Source organism: Nicotiana tomentosiformis, chromosome 5, assembly GCF_000390325.3.
Source record: "Nicotiana tomentosiformis chromosome 5, ASM39032v3, whole genome shotgun sequence".
NCBI lineage: Eukaryota > Viridiplantae > Streptophyta > Magnoliopsida > Solanales > Solanaceae > Nicotiana > Nicotiana tomentosiformis.
This window is the reverse complement of record NC_090816.1, coordinates 27,145,603-27,172,013: the sequence shown is the minus strand read 5'-3', so window position 1 is coordinate 27,172,013 and position 26,411 is coordinate 27,145,603. Positions and strand designations below refer to the sequence as shown.

The window sequence follows — 26,411 nt, the reverse complement described above, 5'->3', positions numbered from 1 at the left end:
CATTTTCACCTCATTCCTTCCATGGGAGCCGACTTTGGGGCGATTTTGGAGTGCCATTTTCATCATCAAACTTTAGGTAAGTAATTTCTACATCTTGTAAGTTAAATACATGATTTATATGTGGATTAAAACATGAATATTTATGAAAATTATGGGATTTTAAGAGAGAAACCTAGAATTTGGTATATTTAGATTTTTACCACGAAATTCGACATGGAATTGAGAATAAATCATATATTTGAGTTCGTAGTGTTATGGGTAAAGTTTATCTTCGAATATTTTTGGAATCCAGAAACGTGAGCCCGAGGATTGACTTTATTGACTTTTCGAGTAGAGTTGAGAATTGTTATGAATTGATTTATTATGAGTATTAGAGTATATTCTTATTGGTTTGCACATTGTTTGACTAGTTTAGGAGCGACGGGCATTGGTTTGAGGTGGTAGAATGGCGTTGGAGCCGGTTATGGAACTTCGGAGCGAAGTAAGTCTCTTGTCTAACTCTATGAGGGGGAAACTACCCCTAGGTGATGTATTTGATATGTGCTACTTGTTGCGGGGGCTACGTACGCATGAGGTGACGAGAGTCCGTACGTAGCTAGATTCATGTTATGTGCGGGTAGACTTAGGTTCCCTCCATGCTATAACTGTAATATTTGAGCAGCCCCTTGCCTATTAAATTTCTTTATTTTACGTTACAACTTGAGAATAGACTTGCGTAGAGTGATAGACTTGCTATTGTAGAGATTTGACGGGCTTCGTGATTAGCCGCGGAATAATTGTACTCCTCTTACGAATTTCTCCCATGCTATGTGTTTTCCTCGAAAGGTTTTCCTAAGAATCTATAACTCACACGTTTATTTGTGAGTGGGGTCAAGGACCCGTTAAAGCTGCTTATTCTAATAGGATCGGGTCGTTCACCTTGGCAGCATAATAGATACGTGTCGTTCGACCCTCGGCAGTGCGCACATTATGATGGGATCAGGCTGTTCACCTCGGCAGGATTATGTATCACACTCTCATGTGAGCGGGCCGTTCGCCTTGGCAATATAATATATGTATATATGGTTCGTGACGTTCGACCCTCGACAGTGCACATATTATGATGGGATCGGGCCATACGCCTCGGCATTTCTATAAAATACTCTTATGGAATCGTGTGTAATATTTGACAAAAAGCCAGTGTATCTATGAGTTTTTTCTGATTTGAACTGTGACGACCTATCTAGTGAGGCACATTATATATATACTCCGGTTGAGGAGGTAACAGCTAATTGAGAGCTCGAGTTTATTGTTGAGAGGAGGATTGTACCACATATTATACTTGTTATTCCGTGTATTTACTCTGCCTCACATCGGTTTACTTCTACTGTATCTGTCTTATTGGGCCACTAGTAAGTATCGATGTCGACCCACGTCACTACTTTTCTAGGGTTAGGCTAGATACTTACTGGGTACGCGTTGATTTACGTACTCATGTTATACTTGCTGCACTTATTATGCAGGTGTGTGTGTGTGTGTGTGTGTGTGTGTGTATGTATATATATATATATATATATATATATATATATATATATATATATATATATATGTTTTTGGTTGACCTCTAGGCGCAGACGGTGAGCTGCATTCCATGTTGCGATCCGCAGTATACAGAGTCTCCATCAGAGTTATTTATATTCTCCTGTCTCACTTGTACTCTAGACATATATTGTATTCTATTATATTTCCTAGTTAATGCTCATGCACTTGTGACACCGGATTTATATATATATATGTTTTTGGTTGACCTCTAGGCGCAGACGGTGAGCTGCATTCCATGTTACGATCCGCAGTATACAGAGTCTCCATCAGAGTTATTTATATTCTCCTGTCTCACTTGTACTCTAGACATATATTGTATTCTATTATATTTCCTAGTTAATGCTCATGCACTTGTGACACCGGATTTTGGGGGTTCCTACGGGTTGTTCATTATTGTAGTTCATGTAAATATTATCATTTACCCTATAAATTCTATTTTATACTCTTTAATTAATGGAAATTATGATTTCAAAGTAATAAAATGAGTAAACAAGTTGATCAATCATTGTTGGCTTGCCTGACGGCAGTGTTAGGCGTCATCATGACTTATAGTTGATTTTGGGTCGTGACAGATTGTATGACCTTCTTTGTCAAACAAATTAAGATAGCCATGTCACTTTTTTGGGCAAAAATTGATATTTTTAGGTCACTTTATATTTCTGCTAAATAGGTGTTAGAAAAATAATAATGGCTTTTATATTACAAAGCTTAACTTGACTGACCATCAGCGAAATTTAGGCCAGGAAAATCAAAAAAAGCACGGACTAGCCAGTTTTCGGATTGGTAATTAAAAAATAGTTAGTGTTTGTAAAGTCATTGAAAAATAGCCTCTATTGTGCTGAAACACGAAAAGTTCCAGCATAATATGCGGGATTATGGAGCTCATGCGTATAGACTTGTAGCATATTATGTTGGACTCCACCACACGGAAAGTTCCTGCATAATATAATGAATTATGGAGCTCCTGCATATAAACTTCTTGCATGTTATATTGGAACTCCAACACATTATGAAATTCCATCACATTATACTGAAAGCTCATATGTAAAGAATTCGAACTCCAGCATATTATGCTGGAATATTTTCGAATTTTAAGGGTTTTTTTATTTAGATTTTATCTTTATATGAAAAAGTTATTAAATTTCGATTACTTTTGAAAGTGTGACTATTTTTCAATTACCAGTTATAAATCTTGCTATTTTTTATTTTTTTTCCCGGGATATCCTATGTCAATGTTTCAGATGGTAAATTTGGTCCAAATTAATATATATATATATATATATATATATATATATATATATATATATATATATATATATATATATATATAATGCAAATCAAATTAATAGACTTTTAAATCAGTCGAAATATGTGAAATTTGATGATTATATATTAGTTTAAAAATGGACTAGTTTAATCTGGAAAACACGTTATTGGCCATTGCAATAGCTACACTTGAACTATAGGCCAAATCTATGTTGCACACTTTCTGAGGACCAATATCACCTTACACACGCAACCTTTCAAAATTGTATCTAGTACGCACCATTTTTTTCTTGACCAGTTTTTGTTTGGAGATTGTATCCACGTGCCAATCAAAATGTGACACGTGTCATAACTCATAACTCATCTGTAAATAAATAGTACTCCATATATTTAAAATAAACCTTAATTGATTAAATTAAAAAAAATATTATGTCATCTTCCACAAGCACCCCCTTCCCCCTCTTCCCATCATCTTCCTCTTTGGCCATGGAGCTCAGAAGAGGAGAGCAATATCATCTACCATATATCGAGAATAATACATGAAACTCAGAAGAGAAGAGCAAAATCAAGGGGAACAAACGAAGACAAGAATGCCATCATCATTATCGCTGCAACAACGTTTTCACATCCGAGAATGAAAGAGATGAATATTGAAATTGCAACTTCTCCTTCCTCCATTTTCCGCCACCATTTTCAGATCTTATTCTACGACCAAACAAAGCAAATCAAAGTTAATTTTTGGTTTTCATGAATTAAAAAACTCCATTGTGAAAAAATCTCCAATCTTCTCTTATAATTTTATTCATTCTCATGAAATATGAAAAACTATTCCTTTTTAATTATGTAATGTTTGGATGTTTTGGTGAATTTTAATGGTAGAAAAAGAAGTAAGACAAGTTTGAAAGGGCAAGAGACGACGGAGAGTTTAATTTTTGTTATTCTCATAAAAGAACACCTTGTTTAAATTCTTTATCATGGATTTTGATGGATTTTTTTAAGCTATAGGGGGAAGAGATGAAACAAAGGAGAATTTGGGGAAGACAAGTGAGGAAAGGATGGGTTGGGGTGGGGGAGGGGGTGGTGGGGCTGGTAGTTTTGGGAAGGCAGAATGTATTATCATTTGATAAAAAGGAAAAATAAGAAAAATATTATTACTTTGACACGTAGCACTAATACAGATTTAGACAAAATATTTTTCAAGTTTTACACTCTCAATCTTTTTGTTAAGCACACGCGTGCCACGTAGCAAAAGTGATGTGTACTAGATACAATTTTAAAAGGTTACGTGTGTAAGGTGATATTGGTCCTCAGAAAGTGTGTAACAGGAATTTGGTATATAGTTCAAGAGGTTACTTATGTATTTTGCCTATAATTAATTAGTATGTTTAGATACTCTGCAAGTCAATACCTAACTTTCCTTATATTGATCATCTCTCTCTTTCTCTCTCTTTTGTGTGTTGAAATAGTATGTTTTTTCATTTTGATTGAATCTTGTCTGCCATTTTAATTTCTGCTATGGTACGTTGCTATCATGCTATCTTGCTTTCAAGAGGGTAATGATTTTGTATGGTTAATTATGTTTATATTCTTTCAAATAACAAAAACAACCATGATCTAGCAAAACATTTATTTAGGTGATAAATTCATATCGAAGAAGAAGATATATACTTTAACATAACTTGATACAACGAGGAAGATGTCTAACGCATCAATGAAAATAGAGAAATGTTGATATAATTGCCCTTCCAAGAACGTTTATAAGTTAAAGAATAATTACATTTCAATATGGACTCAAAAAGTAAAACAAGCCTTTAGTTTATACAAAGAGAAATTTGTCGGCTTAGCTTTCAGTTTTCCCGAACCACAATGCATCTATTATATACAACTTTACCTTACATTTCTAAGAAATCTAAGAAGCTATTTACACAACTTAAACATATGGCTTCCTTGCTACACGGCGACAACTCTTACCGTTGCATTAACGGTCCGCTTCAATTGCAACATCAGAGAGAGAGAACCGTTCTAAACTGACAGTTCATATTATCATCATCATACTATAATTATTTTCGGATGGAAGAAAAAGAAACGTGTCAAATTAAAAAACTGTCCTATGCAAAAGTATTAAGAGAGAGAACCGTTCCAAACTGACAGTTCATATCATCATATACCATTATTATTTTTTGATGGAAGAAAAAGAAACGTGTCATATAAAGCCAAATAAAAAAACTGTCGTATGCAAAACTATGAGTTTTAATCTAAACGATACTCAAAGAGTAGAATTAGAAAAGGCTAATAGTATTGGCAAATATGTTGCGTTCACAACATTATCTTGTTTTTGGATGACTGTTCTTTCCAGTACTACCCTTCCCAAACTTCCCAAACCCTACTTGTGAAATTTTATTGGGTTCTTCTTCTTCTTCTCAGAACTGTAGTTGTATGCACTATATTACTCTCTTTTTTCTATTTTGTTAGTAGTGGTGTTTCCAAGCCAGCTTGCACAAACCTCGATCGGAAACTCTTAAACAGTTAAAACTCATTAACAAATCCAGACTTCAGGTGTACCACTGTACTCTGCACAACGTTGATAAACATGCAATTCCATGGCCAAAAAGCCAAAGTGAAAACTTGAGGTACTACCAAAAACCAGACAAGCTCATTAGATGGTCTGTGATCTAAGGTACTGTATTGAAGTTGTACATATCATAAAGAGGAGAAGCCAAAGAAAATGAAGGATGTGGTCGCCAAGGAGTTCGCTTGAAGAGAAAATCTGCAGGATGATGCTGACAGGAAAACAGACAGACGAGGCAAACCTCACCAGCTTTAAGACCTTAACTTGCCGATGACTTGGATTCAGTAGCCTTCAGTTCCATACCCTAATAGTTCCTTGGACATATTCGATGCAGCTATCAAAAGGCTGGCACAAAATTACTACTCACTTTCCTCATGGCACAGATTTTACAAGAGCATCACAAAGTGCTCCAAGATCATTGATTACTTCAATGGTTTGTGTGGCTGGGCTACTCTTCAAGCATTTCAAGAAGAATACATTATAATTCCAATTTTAGACTGCTGCAAGTTGGTGCACCTCATTTTGAAAGATTCCCTTCTCTTGCAAATCCTAGAGCATTGGCAAATATTCTCTTAGCAGCACCAATATGTTCTTCACGAATACTCTCTTTGTTAACCTTCCCCTCCTTTTTCACTTGCGTCGAGGAACCTGTCCCATCGGTGTTTTTAGGTGTTATCTTCTTAATATGTGGTGTTTTACTGCCACTCGATATGCTGCTTTTAGGCTTACCACCAGAATCCGGATATTTTGCAGGGGGAGTTTTGACCTCCATATGAGTCTGCTTGCCCAAATTTATCCGACCTTCCTTATCCTGGATATTTACATCCTTGGCTTTTTTTTCACATTCCTCAGTATTTGCATGTTGGATCTCAAGGTTAGATGGCCTGATTCTTTGGCCAAGTGCATGTGCAATCATACGACGGGCAACCATAGGATCATTTCGAGGCCTATCTTTCATACATTGACTTGTCTCACTGTGATCACCAGAAAAAATCCGTTTTCGGGCAGCCAGATATGCTTCTTCCCTCTCCTCAAGGGAAATGTTAAAGATTGGTGTTGGTGTCTCTTCTACCTTTGACTCTGAAAACAAGAAAGGCCAAAAACTAAAGACTACTTTTAATCAGCTTGAGCATAAGATGAATATTGCAAGAAAATTAAACTAACAAGAGCTCCATCCACTTGCACAAAGAAATTTAATTCTAGGAGAAATTTCTTCATTGCAGTATTGTCTTACCAGGATTATTGACGAGGTTCTCCATGTTTACTCTCAAAATACAGGAAAAGAATAAAAAATTGACAGCAGTGAGGTATTAATTCAGATGTACAGCAAAATGATTTGGACCAGACAAATGAAAATGCATTTTTCACTATTTCCCAAAGCTCAGGGCGAAATGTGGCATTCAAATCAACCCCAACTTCTCTGATCCATTCAACGAGTGCAATTTCTTGTTGTATAATATGCCCCGCGATATTTGTACTTGAGCTTTTTTGTTCACTTTTCTAGTGAGGTCAAGCTCAAGATGAGCAAAATGATTTTTACTGTACAAAGTACCATATATTCTACTACAGCCAGGTTATTGAGGCTTCAACTTCAGGAAGAGGAAAGAAGGTAAGCTTTTAAAGGTTTGGGTATTTGCCTCGAGATAGCTTGTTTGGTTGAAGAATTGCAAGAACATATAAAGACTGATGCGTCTCAGCTGATTGGATTGAGTGTATCGTTTTTACATGTTCTTACAATTCTCCAACCATAAACACTAAGTTGATGCAGCATATCTTTTGGACTGTGGCATCTCTGACCTGCAATGAGCTGAAGTGAACCACTAGCTATGTATGTATAAACACAAGAAGTCGGACCCCTCCATAAATACCTTACATGTTTCTATCCACTATATATATATATATATATATATATTTTAGTGTTGTTGTTTGTTGTTGAACAACTTGAAATATTTGTTACAGAGTCGGCCCATCTGCTCAACAGTCAACAGCATAAAGTCATGTTGCTAGCAATTCAAACACTTTAGACCCTTTTACTTCTGGCCTTTAAACTTGCTAATGTTGCAGATAGTCTCTGCATTATTGCTGAAATTCATTTTTTCCTACATCATACTCGGATTCTTGCATCAAGGATATATGTCACTAGAAAGCAGTGTTGTCAAAGGCGAAAAGCGTGCTCCAGCTCTATTGGGGCTTTAAGCGCAATTTAAGTGTGGGCTTTAGTAAAAAAAGGCTCAGTGAAGGAAAAAAATAAAAGTATATATGCAATTTAAGGAAAAAGCAACAAATTAATTGATAATGTTTTCCATAACAACGAATACACTTAATTTGTCAGATTATATTTGTTGTTTAGTGCAGCTCGATTCAAGATACACCGAAGTGCAGCTTAAGTGAGGCGAACCCCCCCCCCCCCCAAGCTTTTCTGAGCTTCAAGGCTTAAGTGCACCTTAAATGAGCATTTGACAACACTGCAAGAAAGAAAGGGAAAGAAAGGATGTTGGTTCTGACCCATGAAAGAGAAAAGCTCTTGATTCTATAAGCAATTGCTCTCCCTCAATGCCAAATGAAGTTGTAATAAAAACCTGTAGGACTTAAACCCCTAGATAAGCATCTATTTTAAAATATATAATAAACCAGATAAGCATCTTAAAAAATCTTAAATAGGTATTTTGAATTGAACTTGTTTTGGACATTAGACTGATTAGATTTCATCTGAAACTGCATGAATATTTTCCAAGTTTTTCAGACACTGATTTCAAGCTCTGATCTATAGACAAGTTATCAAATACATAAAGCTTAGAGCACCCCATATACTAGAAAAGAAACAATACCTGCTGAAACTTCTTTTCTTCTATATATCACATCCACAGCCCTAGGAGATTGTAGTCCGTCATACTGCCACAGGAGATCACTAATGAGTATGGAAGGTCTGCAAATTGAGTTCCCAAAAAATATTAGAAGATCATGAACTAATAATGAAAAACTTTATCACTTAAAGCTCAGAATTTCAAGCACTTGGTGTCACTTCAGAATGGGGAAAGGCTAAGTGCAAGAGAATTGTATTTAATTCTTCCCACTTACCCAACACTATGTTTCTACAGCCAAAGTTGAGAGGCAACAAGAGTGTTAACGCATATGTCCGGTGGGTGTGGGTCCTCCTGAGAGGCGAAGACAATCTCAAGATGGGCAGTTCAAATGAGGAAATGACTGCATGGAGGGTGTGAATTTTGGGGATGCATGTTTATTATTCCAATTTCTATCAAGAACGAGACTGAACGAATCTTGAAGACGGGTTGACACAGTACCAAAAAGCTAAGTTGCTCGCACACGGGTGCGAGTGTCCGACACGGGTGCGGATCTAGAGGTCGGATCCTTCGAGATGTAAATTCTAAGATTCGGGGATATGGATCCTAGTATGGATACGGGTGCGGGGATCCGGCTAAAAATAATTCAAAAAAATAAAAATATAAAAATATCTCTAAATTATGAGAAATTATGAGGAATACTTACGTATAGCTTGTAAAGTATGGATTTATTTTTTATTCTCAAGTTGTAGATAAGTAAATGATTGATTTCCTAGATAAGGTATACTATTTTCTTCAAATTTACCCTAATTTTGATTCTGATTTCGGGAATCAAATTGTATCTCGTCTCGAATTTTTTATCTGTTGCGGTCAAAGTACCCAAAATTGTTTGACCAAGTCCGGTACAAGTCCCATACCCACACCCATACTAGTGTCGTGTCGACACGGGTGCAGCACCTAAATTGCCGTACCGGAGCAACTTAGCCGAAAAGGGAGAACGGAGAAATTGTCAAGGAAATATGAGAGGAAGAAGGATCGGAAGTTAAGAGTAAGAGAGAAGGATGAGGAAGGAAAGAGAGAGAGATTTAATCTATGACAACACATAGCACAATGGGTCCTATTAAGAATAGGGAACACCGAACAAGCTTTAACTCCAGTGACAACTAAAACTCTATCTCTAATTAAAAGACAAGGACAAAAATCAATATTTTCAAAAAAAAAAAAAAAAAAGACAAGGATAATCATAAAGAAAAAGATCTAATCTAAAATATAAAAGATAAATATGAAAATAATAGAAAAATGATATGAATATCTCTAAAGAGATATCAAAATCTATAATAGTTCATCTTCTTCCACTATAAAATCTATAACATCTCTTAGGAGCTGCATCAGCCTCTTCAATCGGGATAAACTCGACTTCAGCGAGTAAGACTGTTGGTACAACTCAAAGGAATCATGATGATGCGTGAGATACTCATAGCATTATTTAGTGAGTCCTCCCATTGAAGGAGGCTCTTACATGAACCACTAGCTGAGAAAGCTACGATCTCATCATTCAACATATCCACAATCTAAATAGAGCCTTCAAAAGGAGGAGGCTAGGTTCTAGGGTACCTGCAGCAACACCTAAGGTGGGTCAAATTCCAAACTTCTAGAAGTGTCTCGTGAAACTTAGAACCATCACCAACTTAGAAAATGATAATTGAGAATCAAAATCCTTATTGTGGTCCTCGCTTGAATGTTGCAAAAAGATGGTCGATTAACCGTTGAGGATTAAGATACTTTACGGAGGGTATATAAGACTCTTATGTTTCCCTAAAATTACCTCTAACTAATAGATAAGTTCTAATCTCTATATAAGGACAAATAATATGACAGTAAAGTGATGATAATATCTCTCTTTTTGAGTGACATCATTCTTCTTCAATTGGAGAAAACTCGATTATGACGAGTGAGACGATTGGTGCAACTTCAGAAAGATCTCAATTATTAAAATGAAACTCATTCTCATTGGTCTAGGTTGAATTCTTTACAAGTATATTCAGACACAGTGACAAGAATTACTGGTGGGTGCTAAAGTTGCAAAGCTGTTGACCCTAAAAGGTCACTCAAATCAACATCTGTATAAACAAGAGATCAAAGATGCTCTGATGGAATATGTGCTCATGAATTTCAACTAAGAAGTTCAGAATAGGTGACGGAGCTGCAATATGAACATTCACATGAGGAGTTTAGGACAATGCAACTTTCTTTTTACGTACATCGATGACTCCGAGCAACGCTCCAAAACCAAGTGCCGTTCTTCCCCTTCACCAACTGATTGATGAGAAAATCTACCAGAATAAGGCAATTATACACTTGTCAAACAGCAAAAATAGTCAACTTAGAAAGTACTCTATGATATAAAGCAACCAACATTCCGAATGCAATTACCCAAAAATATCAGCAAGCCGATGTAAGAGAAGGCGGCTATATGGATTCATTGGTTCTAGCTCCAAGACCCCATTAGAGCTGCATAAAAATACTAGATCTAATATGAGTTGCACCATCAGAAAAAAGAACTGACATATTTACCTAAATTTGTACAACGAGAAAATGAGTTATTTCAAGTCAAATCTGCAGAAAATCACTGTTTCCCCCTTTCCTTCTGTGTTGAATCAATCTATAAATACAACACCTACAACTACTCCTCAATCCCAAGCAAGTTGGACTCGGCTATATGAATCCTCACTGACCATGTAGCCCCATTTAAACTTTTGAATCAATTGATAAATACAAAGTCTTTCTAAAAGCGTACATTTAAAGCATAGAGGGATTGTATAGATGGAAGAACAATTGGGATAATGACGCACAAGGTGCAGATACTGTGTGTTGATATACAATGAACATACAGTAGTATAGGTTAACTAACGGTATTTGAACCCACACAGGCCAAAGCCTAGATTGAAAATGACAACTTATAACATTGCCAAGGCTTGTGGACAGCGGGATAACATATTGTGACAAGTGTAAGAGAAATGAATCGTGGGAAATAGAGGTGCAATTGCATGATACGAAAGGAAAGATAAAGACAAAAACTCAGAAAGAAACTACCGACTTGTCCCTTACACTCCTTTAACCTTAATCTTTGCCCTTCATATTCTTCACAATAATGCAAGAAATGGTAATTTCTAGCTGTTGGATGATGTCATTGAATATACATATTTTTTTATCAGCTAAAATTCCACTTGTTTGTTGATATTACAAGCTTTGGGTGTTAGAGTAAGAAGTCGGCATCTTCATAACCTCTGTACTTGATTAACTCTTCCTGCTAAAGTACCTGGTATCATCAAGAAGGAAATTGACTAGGGTCTCTTCCATAGATAGGATAAGATGCTTGCAAGGAAGATTATCTTTGATAAGAAAGGCCAGCTCTTCGACCTGCATTGTGGTGATGGAAATGTTGTCACGCGACCTAAAACACTTACTATTGGAAGTACAAAGATTGCCAAAAGGCACAAGGAAAAGAAATAGTAGATTGATTGTTTAAATTAAAAGATTGTTAACCATCAAGTAATATATCACCAGAAGATATCATATAATTAAGGCAAAGGCAACAACTAAATCACCAGAAGATATTGATTGCACGCGTTAAGTCTTTGTAATGTTGGTCCTAATGGACTAAACAATTTAATTAGCTATCACCTGAATTGTTTTACTAAACAAGGTTATGTTAGGGTTGTTAGGTAACAAACAAGAAAAAATATAAACATGTGCATACCAAAGTCAACCAGAAACATATAGCAGAGTGCAGAATTACACCTGTGTATGAGTTCATTTAACCACTAACAATTTCTTTTGGGTTCCCATAATCTATTAAAAATTGTACATCGGAAACTAGATTTCTCATGCAAAAAGATATGGTTAACAATACAATCAGATCATCAAATTATGAGGTCGAGAATGATCTCCAAGTAATGCAGTATGTGGCATATTATGTTCTCAAATAAATAATCTTTCATCCAAATCTGAACGTTCATTTTCTTATATTAAACCATCCTAACATAATATCCATTTTCCATTAAAATAAAACTACAAAGCAGGTGAGTAAACAGTGTCGTTAAAGCTATGGCGTTGTAGCTTAAAGCGATAAAGCAAGGTGAAGCGAGGGGTAACCGTTTGATAGGCGAAGTCATGCGCTTCAGAGAAGTGTCTGTCTCTAACAATGACGCACAAAGTGATTCCAACAAGTTGTTGTCGACTCTTTGAACTCAACTTTGAGGAGTTGGATTAGTATCAGCATTATCATATATTGGATGTTGAAATTAGATATCTTAATTTAAATTTGTTTATTATAGTACTAATTCAGATATGTCTGGTACTTTTTAATCTTCCATGAACTGTGCACTTCACTTCAAAGAAGCAAGCCTTTACTTCTCGCTTTTCTCTTCAAGCCTCATCACTTCTAATAACACTGTGAGTTCCAGTTAGATTCTTAAATCACAATCTATAGTTCCAACAATTATTTTTTTTTGATAACTGAGAATCCCGAGGGCCATTAGTGCACGGTTCGAAACTCAGTGGATGATGGACTAGGCCTTTACACTTCTCCACTTAAATACCAGGTTTTTGTCTGCACCACGATTCGAACCTGTGACGTGCACCAATCCACACATCACTTCTTCCCCCCTAACCACTAGACAATAGCCCTGGGGGCCTCTAGTTCCAACAACTTTCTGTCAACATAAGTTTCAGACTTCAGTAAAATTGGGCTACTCTTGAAATAATTTTTACTAATTTCTTCTTACACAACAACTTTCTTCCATTTTACTCAAAATGAAACTACTAACTACTGCCTTAACCCAAAAAATACTAAGCAAAACATATTTTTACAGATGAATCATTCCCCCTGAACCAACAATAAACCCTATATCAAACACCAATTTTCAATACGGGTAAATAACTTGTAAATTCAAAGTAAATAAAATTCTACAATTTAATTAAATCTCACTCTTACACTTACCCTAACCTAATGATTATTACAAATAATCAATTAAATGTTAAAAAGAACAGAATTTTCATAAATCACGGGGGTGAGAAATTACTTACCATGGCGAATTCTGTAAGACTCATAGTGGGTAATGATGAAGAATCGTAAAGGGTGTATAACCCACAAATTTTCTTGGATTTCTTTACAGTCGATTTTGAGGGCAATGTTTTAGGATTTCGTGCAATAACAATAACCAATCAATATAAAACTTCCCAAAAATATGTAGGAGTCATTATGGGTCACTTTAGTACTTAAACTTAGGGAAATGTCCAAATTTGTCCTTGTACTATTTAAAATTGCTCTATTTTCTAGCAAGACGGTAATATTAGACCAAAAAACTAAGAGAGTGTATAAATATATTATATTATGGATGTTCATTTACTCCGTTGTAAATAAGCTTCCCGAAGAAGTTTATCCATATGAGACTCCGTCGTAAATATGTTTATTTATTTAGTACTCTATTGGAAATTAGGGCTGCTTATCGGGCGGATTGGGCGGTTAATTATTCTTAACAGTTTGGCTTAACGGTTATCGGCTTTTAAATGTATTAATCCGCTAGCCACCCGATAAGATATCGGGCGGATTGGTATCGGTTTAGCTCTTATCGGGCGGTTTATCGGCCTAATTCAATTAATATTGCGGGCATTAATTGTTTGCTGACCGTCTAGCATACAAATTCAGAATAGTAAATTACACATTGAGTCCGGACATACATGTCTGTTAACGCCTACATAAGAATGATGTAGTGTGTCATGTGTTGTAGAGTGAAAAAGGATGTGGCACAACACTGTTGTTCTTCTATTAAACATAGACAGCATGCATTAGTTTAAAAAATAAAAGCAGAGGTGAACCAAAGACAGCAGCTTAAACAATCTCGTTGTAGGGTGGGAGAATAAGCTAAGTTAAGCCAAGCCCGGGATCTTCTGATGCATAGTACGTAAGGGTTCTGATTATTTAGGAATTAAGCGTTAGAACTTAGAGATAGAGTATTGGAAGAAGTGGAAGGGTTTTTGATATATATATATATATATATATATATATATATATATATATATATTCTTAACGGGTTAACGGATTATCCGTTAAGAAAATTGAATAATCCGCCCCCAAATCGATAAGCCGTTGATAAAAAAAATTCAGTATGTTCCCCGTCCGTTAAACCGTTAATCCGATACCAATAAGCCATTAAACTTCAGTTTCGGTTCGGTTTTCGGTTTCGGTTCGGTTTTGAACACCCCTATTGAAAATAAGCCTCCTGAAGAAGCTTATCATTTTGGTACTCCGTTATAGATAAACATAACTCCCGATAGAAGATTATCTATATCTGGTACAGTAGCAGCTTACACAGCAGCTTGCAGTAGCAGCTTCCTTTCTTCTATAAATAGAGGAGTTTTCAATTCATTATGTACATAAGTCTTTATTTGAATAATATAAGTTTGAAGCAAATTTTATTTCTGAAGATAATTTAGACTTCATGCATTTGGATGTAGCTGATTACTTTGCACTCCCAGAAGGAGAAACAAGTCATTTTGAAGAATATGGATAATCCTCAAATTATGTTTGGATCAAAAACCAATCATGAAGATATTTATGTAATTGATAGTGGAACAACTCATGTCATATTCAAGGATCAGAAATACTTTTCTTATTTGCATAAGGAAAAAGTAAATATTTCAACAATTTCTGGTAATATAAGTTTGATTGAAGGATCTGGAAGAACCATTATATTTTTGTCTAAGGGAGCAAAACTTATAATAGACAATGCATTATTCTCCTCCAAGTCCCGAAGAAAATTGTTGAGTTTTATAGATATCCGCTGAAATAAGTATCATGTTGAGACGACTAATGAAATGAATATGGAATATCTTTGTATTACAAAGAATGTTTCTGGCCAGAATTGCATTGTAGAAAAGTTATCAACTTTATCTTCTGACTTATACTATTCAAAGATTAGTACAGTTGAAGCACACTCCATCGTAAACCAGAAGTTTACTGATTCAAATATTTTTGTGCTTTGGCATGGCCGTTTGGGCCATCCTGGATCAATAATGATGAGACGAATTACTGAAAATTCGAGTGGGCATCCATTAAAGAACCTGAAGATTCTTACAAATAATAAATTTTCTTGTGATGCTTGTTATAAAGGCAAAATGATCACTAGAACATCACTAATGAAGGTTGGCATTGAATCCCCTGCCTTTTTAGAACGTATACATGGGGATATATGTGAACCTATTCACCCACCAAGTGGGTTGTTTAGATATTTTATGGTCCTAATAGATGCATCTTCAAGATGGTCTCATGTGTGCCTACTATCATCTCGCAACCTGGCGTTTGCAAAGCTATTAGCCCAAATAATTCGATTAAGGGCACAATTCCCAGTTATCCTATAAATGCTATTAGCCTTGATAATGCTGGAGAATTCTCATCTCAAGCTTTTGATGATTACTGTCTATCAGTTGGGATAAAAGTAGAACATCTTGTAGCTTATGTTCATACTCAAAATGGCCTTGCAGAGTCATTTATTAAACGCCTGCAATTGATAGCAAGACCACTACTTATGAAAACAAAATTGCCCACTACCGTTAGGGACCATGCTATCTTGCATGCAGCATCGCGTATCCGTCTCAGACCGACACATTATAATAAATATTCTCCATCACAATTAGTTTTTGGTCATGAACCAGATATTGCCCATCTACGAATTTTTGAATATGATGTATATGTGCCAGTAGCACCACCACAGCGCAGTAAGATGGGCCCACAGAGAAGGTTAGGAATATATGTCGGGTTTGAATCACCATCTATTATTCGCTATCTTGAACCATTGACGGGAGATTTATTTACTGCTCGATTTGCAGATTGTCGGTTTGATGAAATAAATTTTTCACAATTAGGGGGAGAGATAAAGGAAATCAAAAAAGAAATTGTGTGGAAAGTTTTATCGCTATCTCATTTTGATCCACATACCCCTATATGTAATCAGGAGGTCCAGAAGATCATCCATTTACAAAATATAGCAAATCAAATGACAAACGCATTTACTGATTTGAATAGGATAACTAAGTCACATATCCTTGCAGAGAATGTGCCTATCCGAATTGATGTCCCAGCAGGACCATCTACTAGCTTGAGAGCTAGTGAACCTAAAGCATGCCTGAAGCGTGGTAGGCCTTTGGGTTCTAAGGATCGAAATCCTCGAAAAAGAAAATCGACAAATGATAACGATATTATGAAGGGATCTCCTGAAGAGACCCAAGATCTGATTAGTTTTGAGATTCCTGAAGAAATCACTGAACCCGAGACTCAAGTGAGCAGGGAACTTTTAATAAGTTCTACTGGTGATGAGATTAATTTAAATCGATCTGAAATAGTGGTGAATAATATTTTTTCTTATAATGTTGCACTTAACATTATGCAAGATAGTGAGGATTTTGAACCCCGATCTGTCGAAAAATGTCGACAAAGATCCGATTGGACAAAATGGCAAGGGGCAATTCAATCAGAATTAAACGCACTTGCTAAAAGAGAGGTCTTTGGACCAGTAGTCCAAACACCTGCTGGTATAAAACCAGTTGGTCATAAATAGATTTTTGTGCGAAAAAGGAATGACAAAAATGAAGTTGAAAGGTATAAGGCTCGCCTTATCGCACAAGGATTCTCACAACGACCTGGAGTCGATTATGAAGACGAGATCTTTATCCATCAATCTGCCTATACAGAAAGGGTCTTAAAACGCCTTTACATGGACGAAGCGCACCAATGAGTACCCGCTCCGACCTCCAGAAGAGGAAGAGGAACTCATTGGTCCTGAAACACCATATCTCAGTACAATTGGTGCACTTATGTATCTTGCTAATGCTACAAGACCTGACATAGCATTTTCTGTTAATTTACTAGCAAGATATAGCTCTTCTCCTATAAAGAGACATTGGAATGAGATTAAGCATATTTTGCGATATTTAAAGGGAATTCTTGATATGGGTTTGTTTTATGCTAACAAAGGTAGTGCAAATCTTATTGGTTATGCAGATGCAGGTTATTTATCTGATCCCCATAAAGCTCGATCTCAAACCAGATACGTATTTACATGTAGAGGTACTCTCATATCATGGCGCTCCACAAAGCAATCTATTGTTGCTACTTCTTCAAATCATGCTGAGATAATAGCTATTCATGAAAAAAGTAGGAAATGCATATGGTTGATATCAATGATTCATTTTATTCAAGAAAAATATGGTTTGGAATGTGATAAAAGATCCACAATTTTATATGAAGACAATCCTGCATGCATAGCCCAATTGAAGGGATGATTTATAAAAGGAGATAGAACGAAGCACATTTCACCAAAATTATTCTACACACACGATCTTCAAAAAAATGGTGACATTGATGTGCAACAAATCTGTTCAAGTGACAATCCGACAGATTTATTCACTAAATCTTTGCCAACTTCAACTTTTGAGAAGATGGTATACAAGATTGGAATGCGGAGACTCAAATATTTGAAATAAGGTTTTCATGAGGGGGAGTAAAATACGCGATATATTTTTTTTCTTACTAAGGTTTTTCCCACTGGGTTTTCCTTATAAGGTTTTTAATGAGGCAGCTAGCAATACGTATTACTAAATATGTGTACTCTTTTTCCTTCACTAGGATTTTTTTTCACGGGATTTTTCCTAGTAAGGTTTTAATGAGGCACATTATCTTTTAATGAACATCCAGGGGGAGGGGGGGAGTTATAAATATATTATATTATGGATGTTCATTTACTCCGTTGTAAATAAGCTTCCTGAAGAAGTTTATCCATATGAGACTCCGCCGTAAATACGTTTATCTATTTAGTATTCTATTGGAAATAAGCCTCCTGAAGAAGCTTATCATTTTGGTACTCCATTATGGATAAACATAACCCCCGATAGAAGATTATCTATATCTGGTACAGTAGCAGCTTGCAGTAGCAGCTTACACAGCAGCTTGCAGCAGCAGCTTACGCAGCAGCTTCCTTTCTTCTATAAATAGAGGAGTTTTCAGTTCATTATGTACATAAGTTTGAAGTTTGAATAATATATCAGTTTCTCTCTATACTTGTCTTTACTTTACAGTTTTTATTTTATAACAGAGAGGACAAAATTGAGTAATTTTAAATAGTATACAAAATTGACAATTTTTCCCAATGGAGTTTGCCAATGTTACAAATTACTCCCTTTTCGTTGTCTGAAAATACGATTAGCTCTTATTATTTGTCCTTTTTGTGTTATACTCGGGAGAAGTAAAATGTGGACTAGCAATAGTTAATAAATATTAAATAAATAAAAAATTAAGTTGTGTAAAGATGAATTCTGACATCTTCAGAATGTTTTGAGGACTCAAAACTTGAAGTTTCATAAAGTTGCTATTTAGATTGTAACTTAAAGGAAACATTATTCAAATTAGTCATATCACATATTTTTTAAACTAACAATAAATAGGTTTAAAGAATTGTTACAAAAAAACAGAAAACTAGGGAGGTTAGTGTAATATCATAAATCATAAGGGAAGTTAGTGTTATGAAGTCAAACCCAAGGGGAGGTCTGTGAAATAATCACTTAAATTCAATACTCATTAGCTATATGCTATCAGAAATCTACTGTTTCTGCTAGCAGAGGTACCGAGTAATCCCAACAATAGGATAAAATCACCTAGTTTATTTGTCTCTATTGGAATTTGAATCATGAATTTTAAAGTTTTCACTCACTTTATTGACTACTAAACTACACCCCTTGAGTGAAAATAAAATTTTAACTAGTAAAAACAAACTTTTAATGTATAATATGCTTATAATTTCATTTTTATGTTAAATATCACTCCTATTATTTAGTGCATAATATGTCATTTAAAAAGCTATTGAGAGGATTGAAAAGAAAAGCTATTGAGATGTACTTATTTAGTTGTCTAAACTTAATGGTTAATTGTCTTAATATATTTAGTTTGAAACATAAGCTTAGAATTATTTGACATATGTTGCATGTTATCTAACGATGTACACTTTTTAATTATATAGACAAGTCAGTTTGATTTCACAAGTTGTAAGAGAGTTTCTGAAAAAACATTTGGTTGAGAAGGGTTCTTTCTTGGTTACATGAATACATCATTATGCACATACTAAACTACATTAAATTTGACAGGGCTAAGCAATAAATTAGGATGAGAACATGTGTTATTTAACTATTGTTAAGCGATAGTGTATGTAAACTGCAAAAATACACGTCATATGTTCATTAGGTTGGTGTAAATGGGTGTGTGTAAGTTTTTGACAGAAAACATCTGTGGCTTATGGTTACAGAATAATGCTCTCCTTTCACTCCATATAGAGAAAAGAATGAGTGGTTTTTCATTTATACACTGTAATAACATAGCGCTAAAATCTGTTGCTTTGAGAATTCTAACTCCTGAAGACAAAAGGTCAATAAAAATCATCTACATCCTTCAAGAAAAAGGGACATCTTTCTCAAGTTAACAAACATATAATCTTATGATGGACATTCAGCCAAATCTGGATTATCATTTGTTGAAATATTGACACCAAGGAGAGACAAGTCCTTGCGCAACAAATCTGCATTCTTGAATTGAAGGCCGTTGAGTCCTACTTCAACTGCAGCTTCAACATTTCTCATCCTGGATGATCATGACATAGCTCGTGTGAGAAATTTACATTGAACAAACATAGACGTTATAGCTTCTGCAGAGACAGACCAAGTGATAATTGGAACTTTTGCAACCCAACGAGTAGATGGAACTGCATTTTCATGTCTAAAGACGATGAATAGAAAGCTTCAGTTCTTTCAGATATACTATACTCTGACAAAATTCTTTATTATCCAACCATTTATATTTTTAAACTTAGAAGCATGATGAACAAGGACATGGGATGCGTCCAAGCATAGACTCCGTCTATATAGCTGCATTATGAAAAAATCATTGAGGCTGAACTTGAACTTGTGGTCAAGAGATAGTTGTTAATGGATGGATGGATTCTCGAGAAGAAAGGAGTCTTGGTAGCCCCCCCCCCCCCCCCAAAACCCACCCCACCCCACTCCCACCCCCTTAATTAAAAAGCAACATGGTTTTAAGGGGAGGTACAGAATGGACCCATTACTGATGGTATAAAACCTTCATTACTCAAGAAAGAAGAAAAGATACAACCAGCAATAAGCTGCAATCATCCGCAACTTCACAATTCCTATTGACTGTTTCCTTGAACCACTTATCTTCGGTTTTCATAATTTACATTGATCTCAGCCTCTTTAGCTATAATTACATTTACAGAATTCATTCGTCCCCGCAGGTTTCCCCTTTTTAACCATGTTGAGTCATCAAAATAGTTGTGAAAAGTAGTCAAGTGTCACCTAGGAGAGAAGACATATTTTGAGGCTGATAACCTCTGTTATCTGTAGTAGAATTATACTGGATCCATTAAGTGGCTACTTGGGCAATTGCTGTTAGCTTCATGTATACATAGTAAAGATATTAGACATTTTACAAAGGAAGATTCATTTTTGTTAGACCTACTCTCCGCACTTGTGGGATTCCACTGGGTGGTTGTTATTTCCAAGCCCTACTCCGACTGCACTTTGTGGGGATATATTAAACAGGTATTTGAACCAGATTGAGAGAGAAATACTCATCAGAGCATCTATATATACTGTATACACTGCCTGCGGTGATTTACAATGCTGACATTTACGTTTAATTGGATCCCGTTCCCCCCCCCCCCCCCCAAACACACACACAAGGAGACTGTTTCAGTTGGATTACATTAGAAATTTCTTTTCCTGTGTGTTAGATTGCTAGGAAACCTCCAATCATTTGATGATGCCTGGGAAATAAGCCTCAAGATAATGGAGACTCGTTTGGACCAACATTCTAATCTTGATTATGCCTTTTCTTCATTGAACAAGATTAGAGATGAAGATAATAAATAAGTCCATGACTAGCATACCAAGTAAAACCATCTGAAATTGGCATACAGAACAAGGCCCTGGATAGCTTGATTTCTAATGACATTTTGGCATCAAAGGACCAGAATTTTTTACTTTGTGCCAATTTCTCGGAAGAAATAATAAAGATTCAAGACCACATTAAACTGGTAACTAAAGGAATCGAAACTTGATTATCATTTAACAAATGTTTATTCGTGTAAATAATTAATTATATGCCACTTACCTTATCAAATATTGATGCATTATAAACACTTATAAAGACTTAAAAGCAAATAATATTAATGACATACCTGTCATCAACAAAAATACAGTTGGAAGCTTCTACATTGAGATGCTTTACAACTTCTAAATAAAAATCGGGATCAGGCTTGCGTTTTCCTGTTAACATAAAGAGCTGAAAAAATCAGGTCTATGCTCCAAGTGAATTCACACTTCATATTATGTCTTGCACGTCACAACTCCGCAAGTTTAGGGTTTCAGAACTTTTCGACAAGGAACAAAAGCGGAGGATCCAAAATTTCACAAATTTGAGATACAGTACTACACAAAAAAGGATAAATCAATCAGAATTTCGAAATCTAATTCTTGCAGACAAGTTATAAAACAGCAGCTTTGACTGTACGATTAAACATATTAAACTTGTATAATACATTTAGACAGATATTCAACTCACAATCTATCAAAAATGATATATAGATAATATTCAGTTAAGCTATTGTAAACACTGAAATGGACATTTCCATACATTGGTTCTCACTAAGAACCCTGACAAAAAAAGAAATTCGAAATTGTCTCTCAAAAGTAGAAGAATTTTTAAAGGTCCAAACTCCAACGCAGACTAATTAAAAAAGCATTTAAATTAAGACTACAAGTGAAAATCTTTAAGTGGTTTGTTTTGTCTCAGACCTCTCTTTCTGGTCAGCATATCTTCCTTCCTATATTTCTACTCAAGTATCAACTATCAGGATGTTGATTGTTGAAATATTAATTGTGTAAGCATCCCAAAAATCGACATATGCAGGAATACATAAGGAGCCATCCACATCAACAATGAAATATTATTCAAACAGAAGTCCAGAGATAGAAAGAAAGTCCGTGAAAATTACCAAATATACAGGAACAAAATGTCCAACATAGGTAATTTGAGAGGTGTAGCTTGTCCTCAATCATTTGATACCTGGAAAAAGACCAAAGTTTGACGGACTTGAATGTTCTGTAAATTAACGAAGGTTCAATTGAACATACCAGATGGGATAATTTGTGAAAGCATGGATTTCATAGCCATTTTCTTTCAAAGAATTCAACAATCCTTCAACACCTTCAATGTAGGAATATGCTCTTCTCATACAGTTTTTGAGGCCTGGAAAGGATAATTTAATGGTGCTCAGTTTACAAACAACAGAAAAGATGCTAATAGCTTGAATAAGTTGCAACCAAATCATCCTTAGCCTACATCAATCATAATAACACAGAGACAAAAGAACAATCAGGAAATGAGTATAGGCTCTTCCTGGGAAATTAATTGATGGTATATTTATTCATTATAAATCAGTTCTTAGCATGGGGGCCCAATCTGCATTTCCTAAAAAACTCTATACATTCATACAAGAATAGAAGGTTGAGGCCTGGCCCATATCTTATTCCACTTTAAAAAATTTATTACAAATTTTGTATCTGATTGTCCATAACAGGAAGTGAGTACAATGGACAAATTTTACTGAGGCATAGTAAAAATGATAACATGAGCGTGTAGTATCAAAGCCAAAATTTAATGAATAGGCAGTCTGAAACACCTAGAAATTAAGGATAATAATCAAGTTAATATTGGTGGATTAATACTCAAAATCTACCAAATCAACATAGCTGCCTCCTTCAAGATGATGCATACCTGGATCCAGGTTGTTATCTTTCATTTTAGTATGCGAGCTTTCCAACTTTTCTGGGTCCAGATTAAATGAGGAAAAGCATACAGAAGTCAAGTGGCTCATATAAATTGGTAAGTATATGATACTATAGGAGCTATATATCTTTTTTGTAACAAATCAGCTGTAACATTCAAAAAAGATCTGCAAGACCCTCAATGTATTCCGCAATTCATGTTAGGCCTCTTTTTGGGTGATAAGGTGATGTCTACCTTACCTTCCAAATCAAAAGGTCTTCCATCCTTAAAGAATCTCTGAGCACACTCATCCTGAAAGAATATTATAACAAACTTCTATAATTTTTTTTAAAAAAAGTTACTCAAGAAAAGCCATGAAAAGGACCCACTTTCCAGTTCAACTATCAAAGCAGCAACCTGGGCTGAAAATGTTGCCTAACCTTTTTCCTTAAGACCGTCAATAGATGCCAACAGGAAATGGCTTGCAAAACTCAAAAAGAGAGACTAGCATACATGCACATATACACAAAAAAATAAGGAAGAGGATACAAGTTTTACCACTTAACAAAACAAGGGTGATCTTTTAGCACAATACAATTTATTTGTGATCCTTTTTCCCTTTTCTTTGAGGATGTCAGAGCTCTATGTTCAAGACTGTATACAGCTTTCTCTTATATTAACATATAAAAGAACGCTGAGAGACAGAATTTCAGTCACAGGGGAAAATGGCTAGATGCCCCCAAGTAAAACATGTATAACAAATCAGATTATATTTGACATAGTCGAAAAAGAAAAGATAGTTATCATATGTTCAAGACAAAAGCGAAATATGCCTCTATGAAAATGTCTAGCTACCTGAAGCAGTTACATTACAAACACTCCTCAATATACCTCAGTGATAAGACCCTTCTCAAACTCAATCCAGGTAGTTGGATGCTTGCATTCCAGCAATTCTTTCATCGGCATTCTGAATAAAAGATCTCAATTGGAATCAGGACAAAAAAGAGTTAGAAGCTAAAAGAAGAAAAAAAGAACTAGTCTGGTTTGAACAAAAGTAATGGAAGCAAGAAAAAGCGTAACCTTTTCTAATTGCTACATCTTGCTGTTTTTCCTGTTCAGTTTTCCTCTAATTGGAAAAAGAGTTACTAAAGTCTAAAGTTTGATCTTGTATGGCTTAACTAGCACAACCAAATCAACTTTACACCAATCCCTTGCGGTCCGGCCCTTCCCCGGACCCGCGCATAGCGGGAGCTTAGTGCACCGGGCTGCCCTTTTAATTATTTCTACTTTCCCTATGGAAACGGTGATTCGTTATCATCCATTTCACAGTGAACATTCAGCCACCATAGCACAAAAGTCAAAACCCCATCTGCTAAAACTAATCATTTTTTAAACATATAACGATTCAAGATTTGATTTTTTTCCACATAATATCCATATAGCATATCCCAACTTTGTTTGGGATTGAGGTGTAACCGCGGGTGGATGTAAACATATGGGTTCAGCAGAACCTAGTAACTTTAGCCCAAACACTGAATATGTGTAAAGAAAGCTTTAATCCACTAAATATGTACAAAAGTAAAATTCAGAACCCGGTACTAGCACTTGAGGTCGTTGTCCTAGAATTCAGAACCCATAAAGTTCAAACCTTAAATCCATTTGGGTGTAATTATTTCATATTGATTGAACAATCAAGACTTCCAGCATAGCAAGGCAACATAACAATAGGACCTTTACCATACCACAAGTATCCAAAAACTAGAAAGAGCAAGTTGGACAACCATGAGGTCTTAGGTTTAAATCCTAGTGGAGGCAAAAATATTAGGTGATTTCTTCCCATCTGTCCAAGTCTCCCTTTCTTCTCGCAAGAACGGATCCTCGGTGGAGAAGTAGAAGCGTTAGTCCCCTCCGGTAAACTTGGTTGTGTCTGAGTTACCCGGTACCTATGTTGGTGAGAGGCAGTACATACCCCGTGGAATTAGTCAACTTGCACACAAGCTGGCCCCAACTCTACCGCTATTAAAAAAAAAAGTATAGTCTTTGCTAATAGGTATATCTTTGTGTTTCTCCTGTTCAGTTTTCCTCTAATTGGAAAAAAGAGTTACTAAAATTTGATGTTTGTATTTCACCCTTTAAATAATTAGTACTAGAATATACTTCAACATAGATCAGATGTCAAAGTCTAACTAAGCGTAACTAGCAACCAAGTCAAAAGCCCAATCAGCTAAAATTAACACTTTTTCATACATATAGCAATTCAAGAACTGAGGCGAGCTCAATTAGAGCAGAATGGCAACAAAAGATTCATATACTGATCCCAACTTAGTTTTGAATTGAATCAAAGTTGATTCATATTGACTGAACAATTCCAGCATAATAAGGCAAACATAGACTGAACAGAAGTATCATAAAAAACAAGAAAGAGCAAGTGGAGGGTGCAGATAGTAATTACCTAAAGAAGGCAGGGATCTCATTGTAATAAGGATCACGAACAATAGTGTCCATAACGTCAAAAAGCAATATGGGAAGCTTCCTTTGACTTTGACCCGCCATTGTTGAAGTGGCACTGCAACAAATGTTTTTATTGAGAAAACCCATTTTTGCAGATTTAGGAGATGTTTTTTTCAGTATAAAAGGGAAACTGCTAATGTTAGAAGCAGATGGTCTCCAAGATATCAATAGAGCCATTTAGAATTTGGATTCTTTTGTTTCAGAAATATTAAGGGGTGTGTTTTTTTTTGGCTGAGGAGGAGTTTTCTCATTCATTTGTGTATTTTGCAGTTATAGTTTTGACTTTTGATTGTCCAATCGACTGGCCTTGAGGTCTCATCCCAATAATAGATGAAATTGAAAGGAAAAAAAAAAGAGAGAAAATTAATGGAAGAAATTGCAATAAAAGACAATATGGATCGGTTTCGATGAGCGTTTGGATTTGGTTTTGGGTGTTACTCTCTCTTTTTTTCTTTTTTCTTTTTTTTTTGCTTTGAGATATATTTGTGTGGTGGCATATAATTTTTGAAGTGGTATTTTGGAAAAATGTATCGCTTGGGGTTATATATTGTAAAGGAAAAGGAGCAAATTTATTACCTTACTTTTGGATATTATTTATATTTAACTTGTGTTATATTATTCGAACAAATTTATCTTTATTATTATATTATCGGATTAAATTTATCCTCTAAGGCTTTGTAAACATTTAAAATTATCCCATGTCTAACTTTAACCCACAATCTCCCAAATCCCTTTTGTTTAAGGCACTTAATTTTCACCTTCATCCACCATTTTTCAGAAATTATCATTAAGG

General features: G+C 35.4%; 1 protein-coding gene and 1 pseudogene across 2 annotated transcripts; both read right to left on the bottom strand.

The window, feature by feature from the left end:
• Nucleotides 1-5,365: 5,365 nt before the first annotated feature.
• Nucleotides 5,366-13,491, bottom strand: LOC104109481 (uncharacterized). Of its 2 annotated transcripts, XM_009618803.4 has the most exons (6): nt 13,306-13,490; nt 11,537-11,637; nt 10,651-10,728; nt 10,479-10,550; nt 8,245-8,342; nt 5,366-6,496 (listed from the first exon to the last, which is right to left on the bottom strand). In XM_009618803.4, exons 1-6 carry the CDS (start codon nt 13,327-13,329, stop codon nt 5,934-5,936), a joined length of 936 nt encoding a protein of 311 aa, XP_009617098.1. In that variant the 5' UTR covers nt 13,330-13,490; the 3' UTR covers nt 5,366-5,933. The 2 variants fall into 2 exon arrangements, with proteins under 2 accessions (XP_009617098.1, XP_009617100.1); XM_009618805.4 differs by lacking the exons at nt 10,479-10,550; nt 10,651-10,728 and having other exon boundaries at nt 13,306-13,491.
• Nucleotides 13,492-19,596: 6,105 nt separating this feature from the next.
• On the bottom strand, nt 19,597-26,124 carry LOC104109483 (flavin mononucleotide hydrolase 1, chloroplatic-like; annotated as a pseudogene).
• Nucleotides 26,125-26,411: the final 287 nt, after the last annotated feature.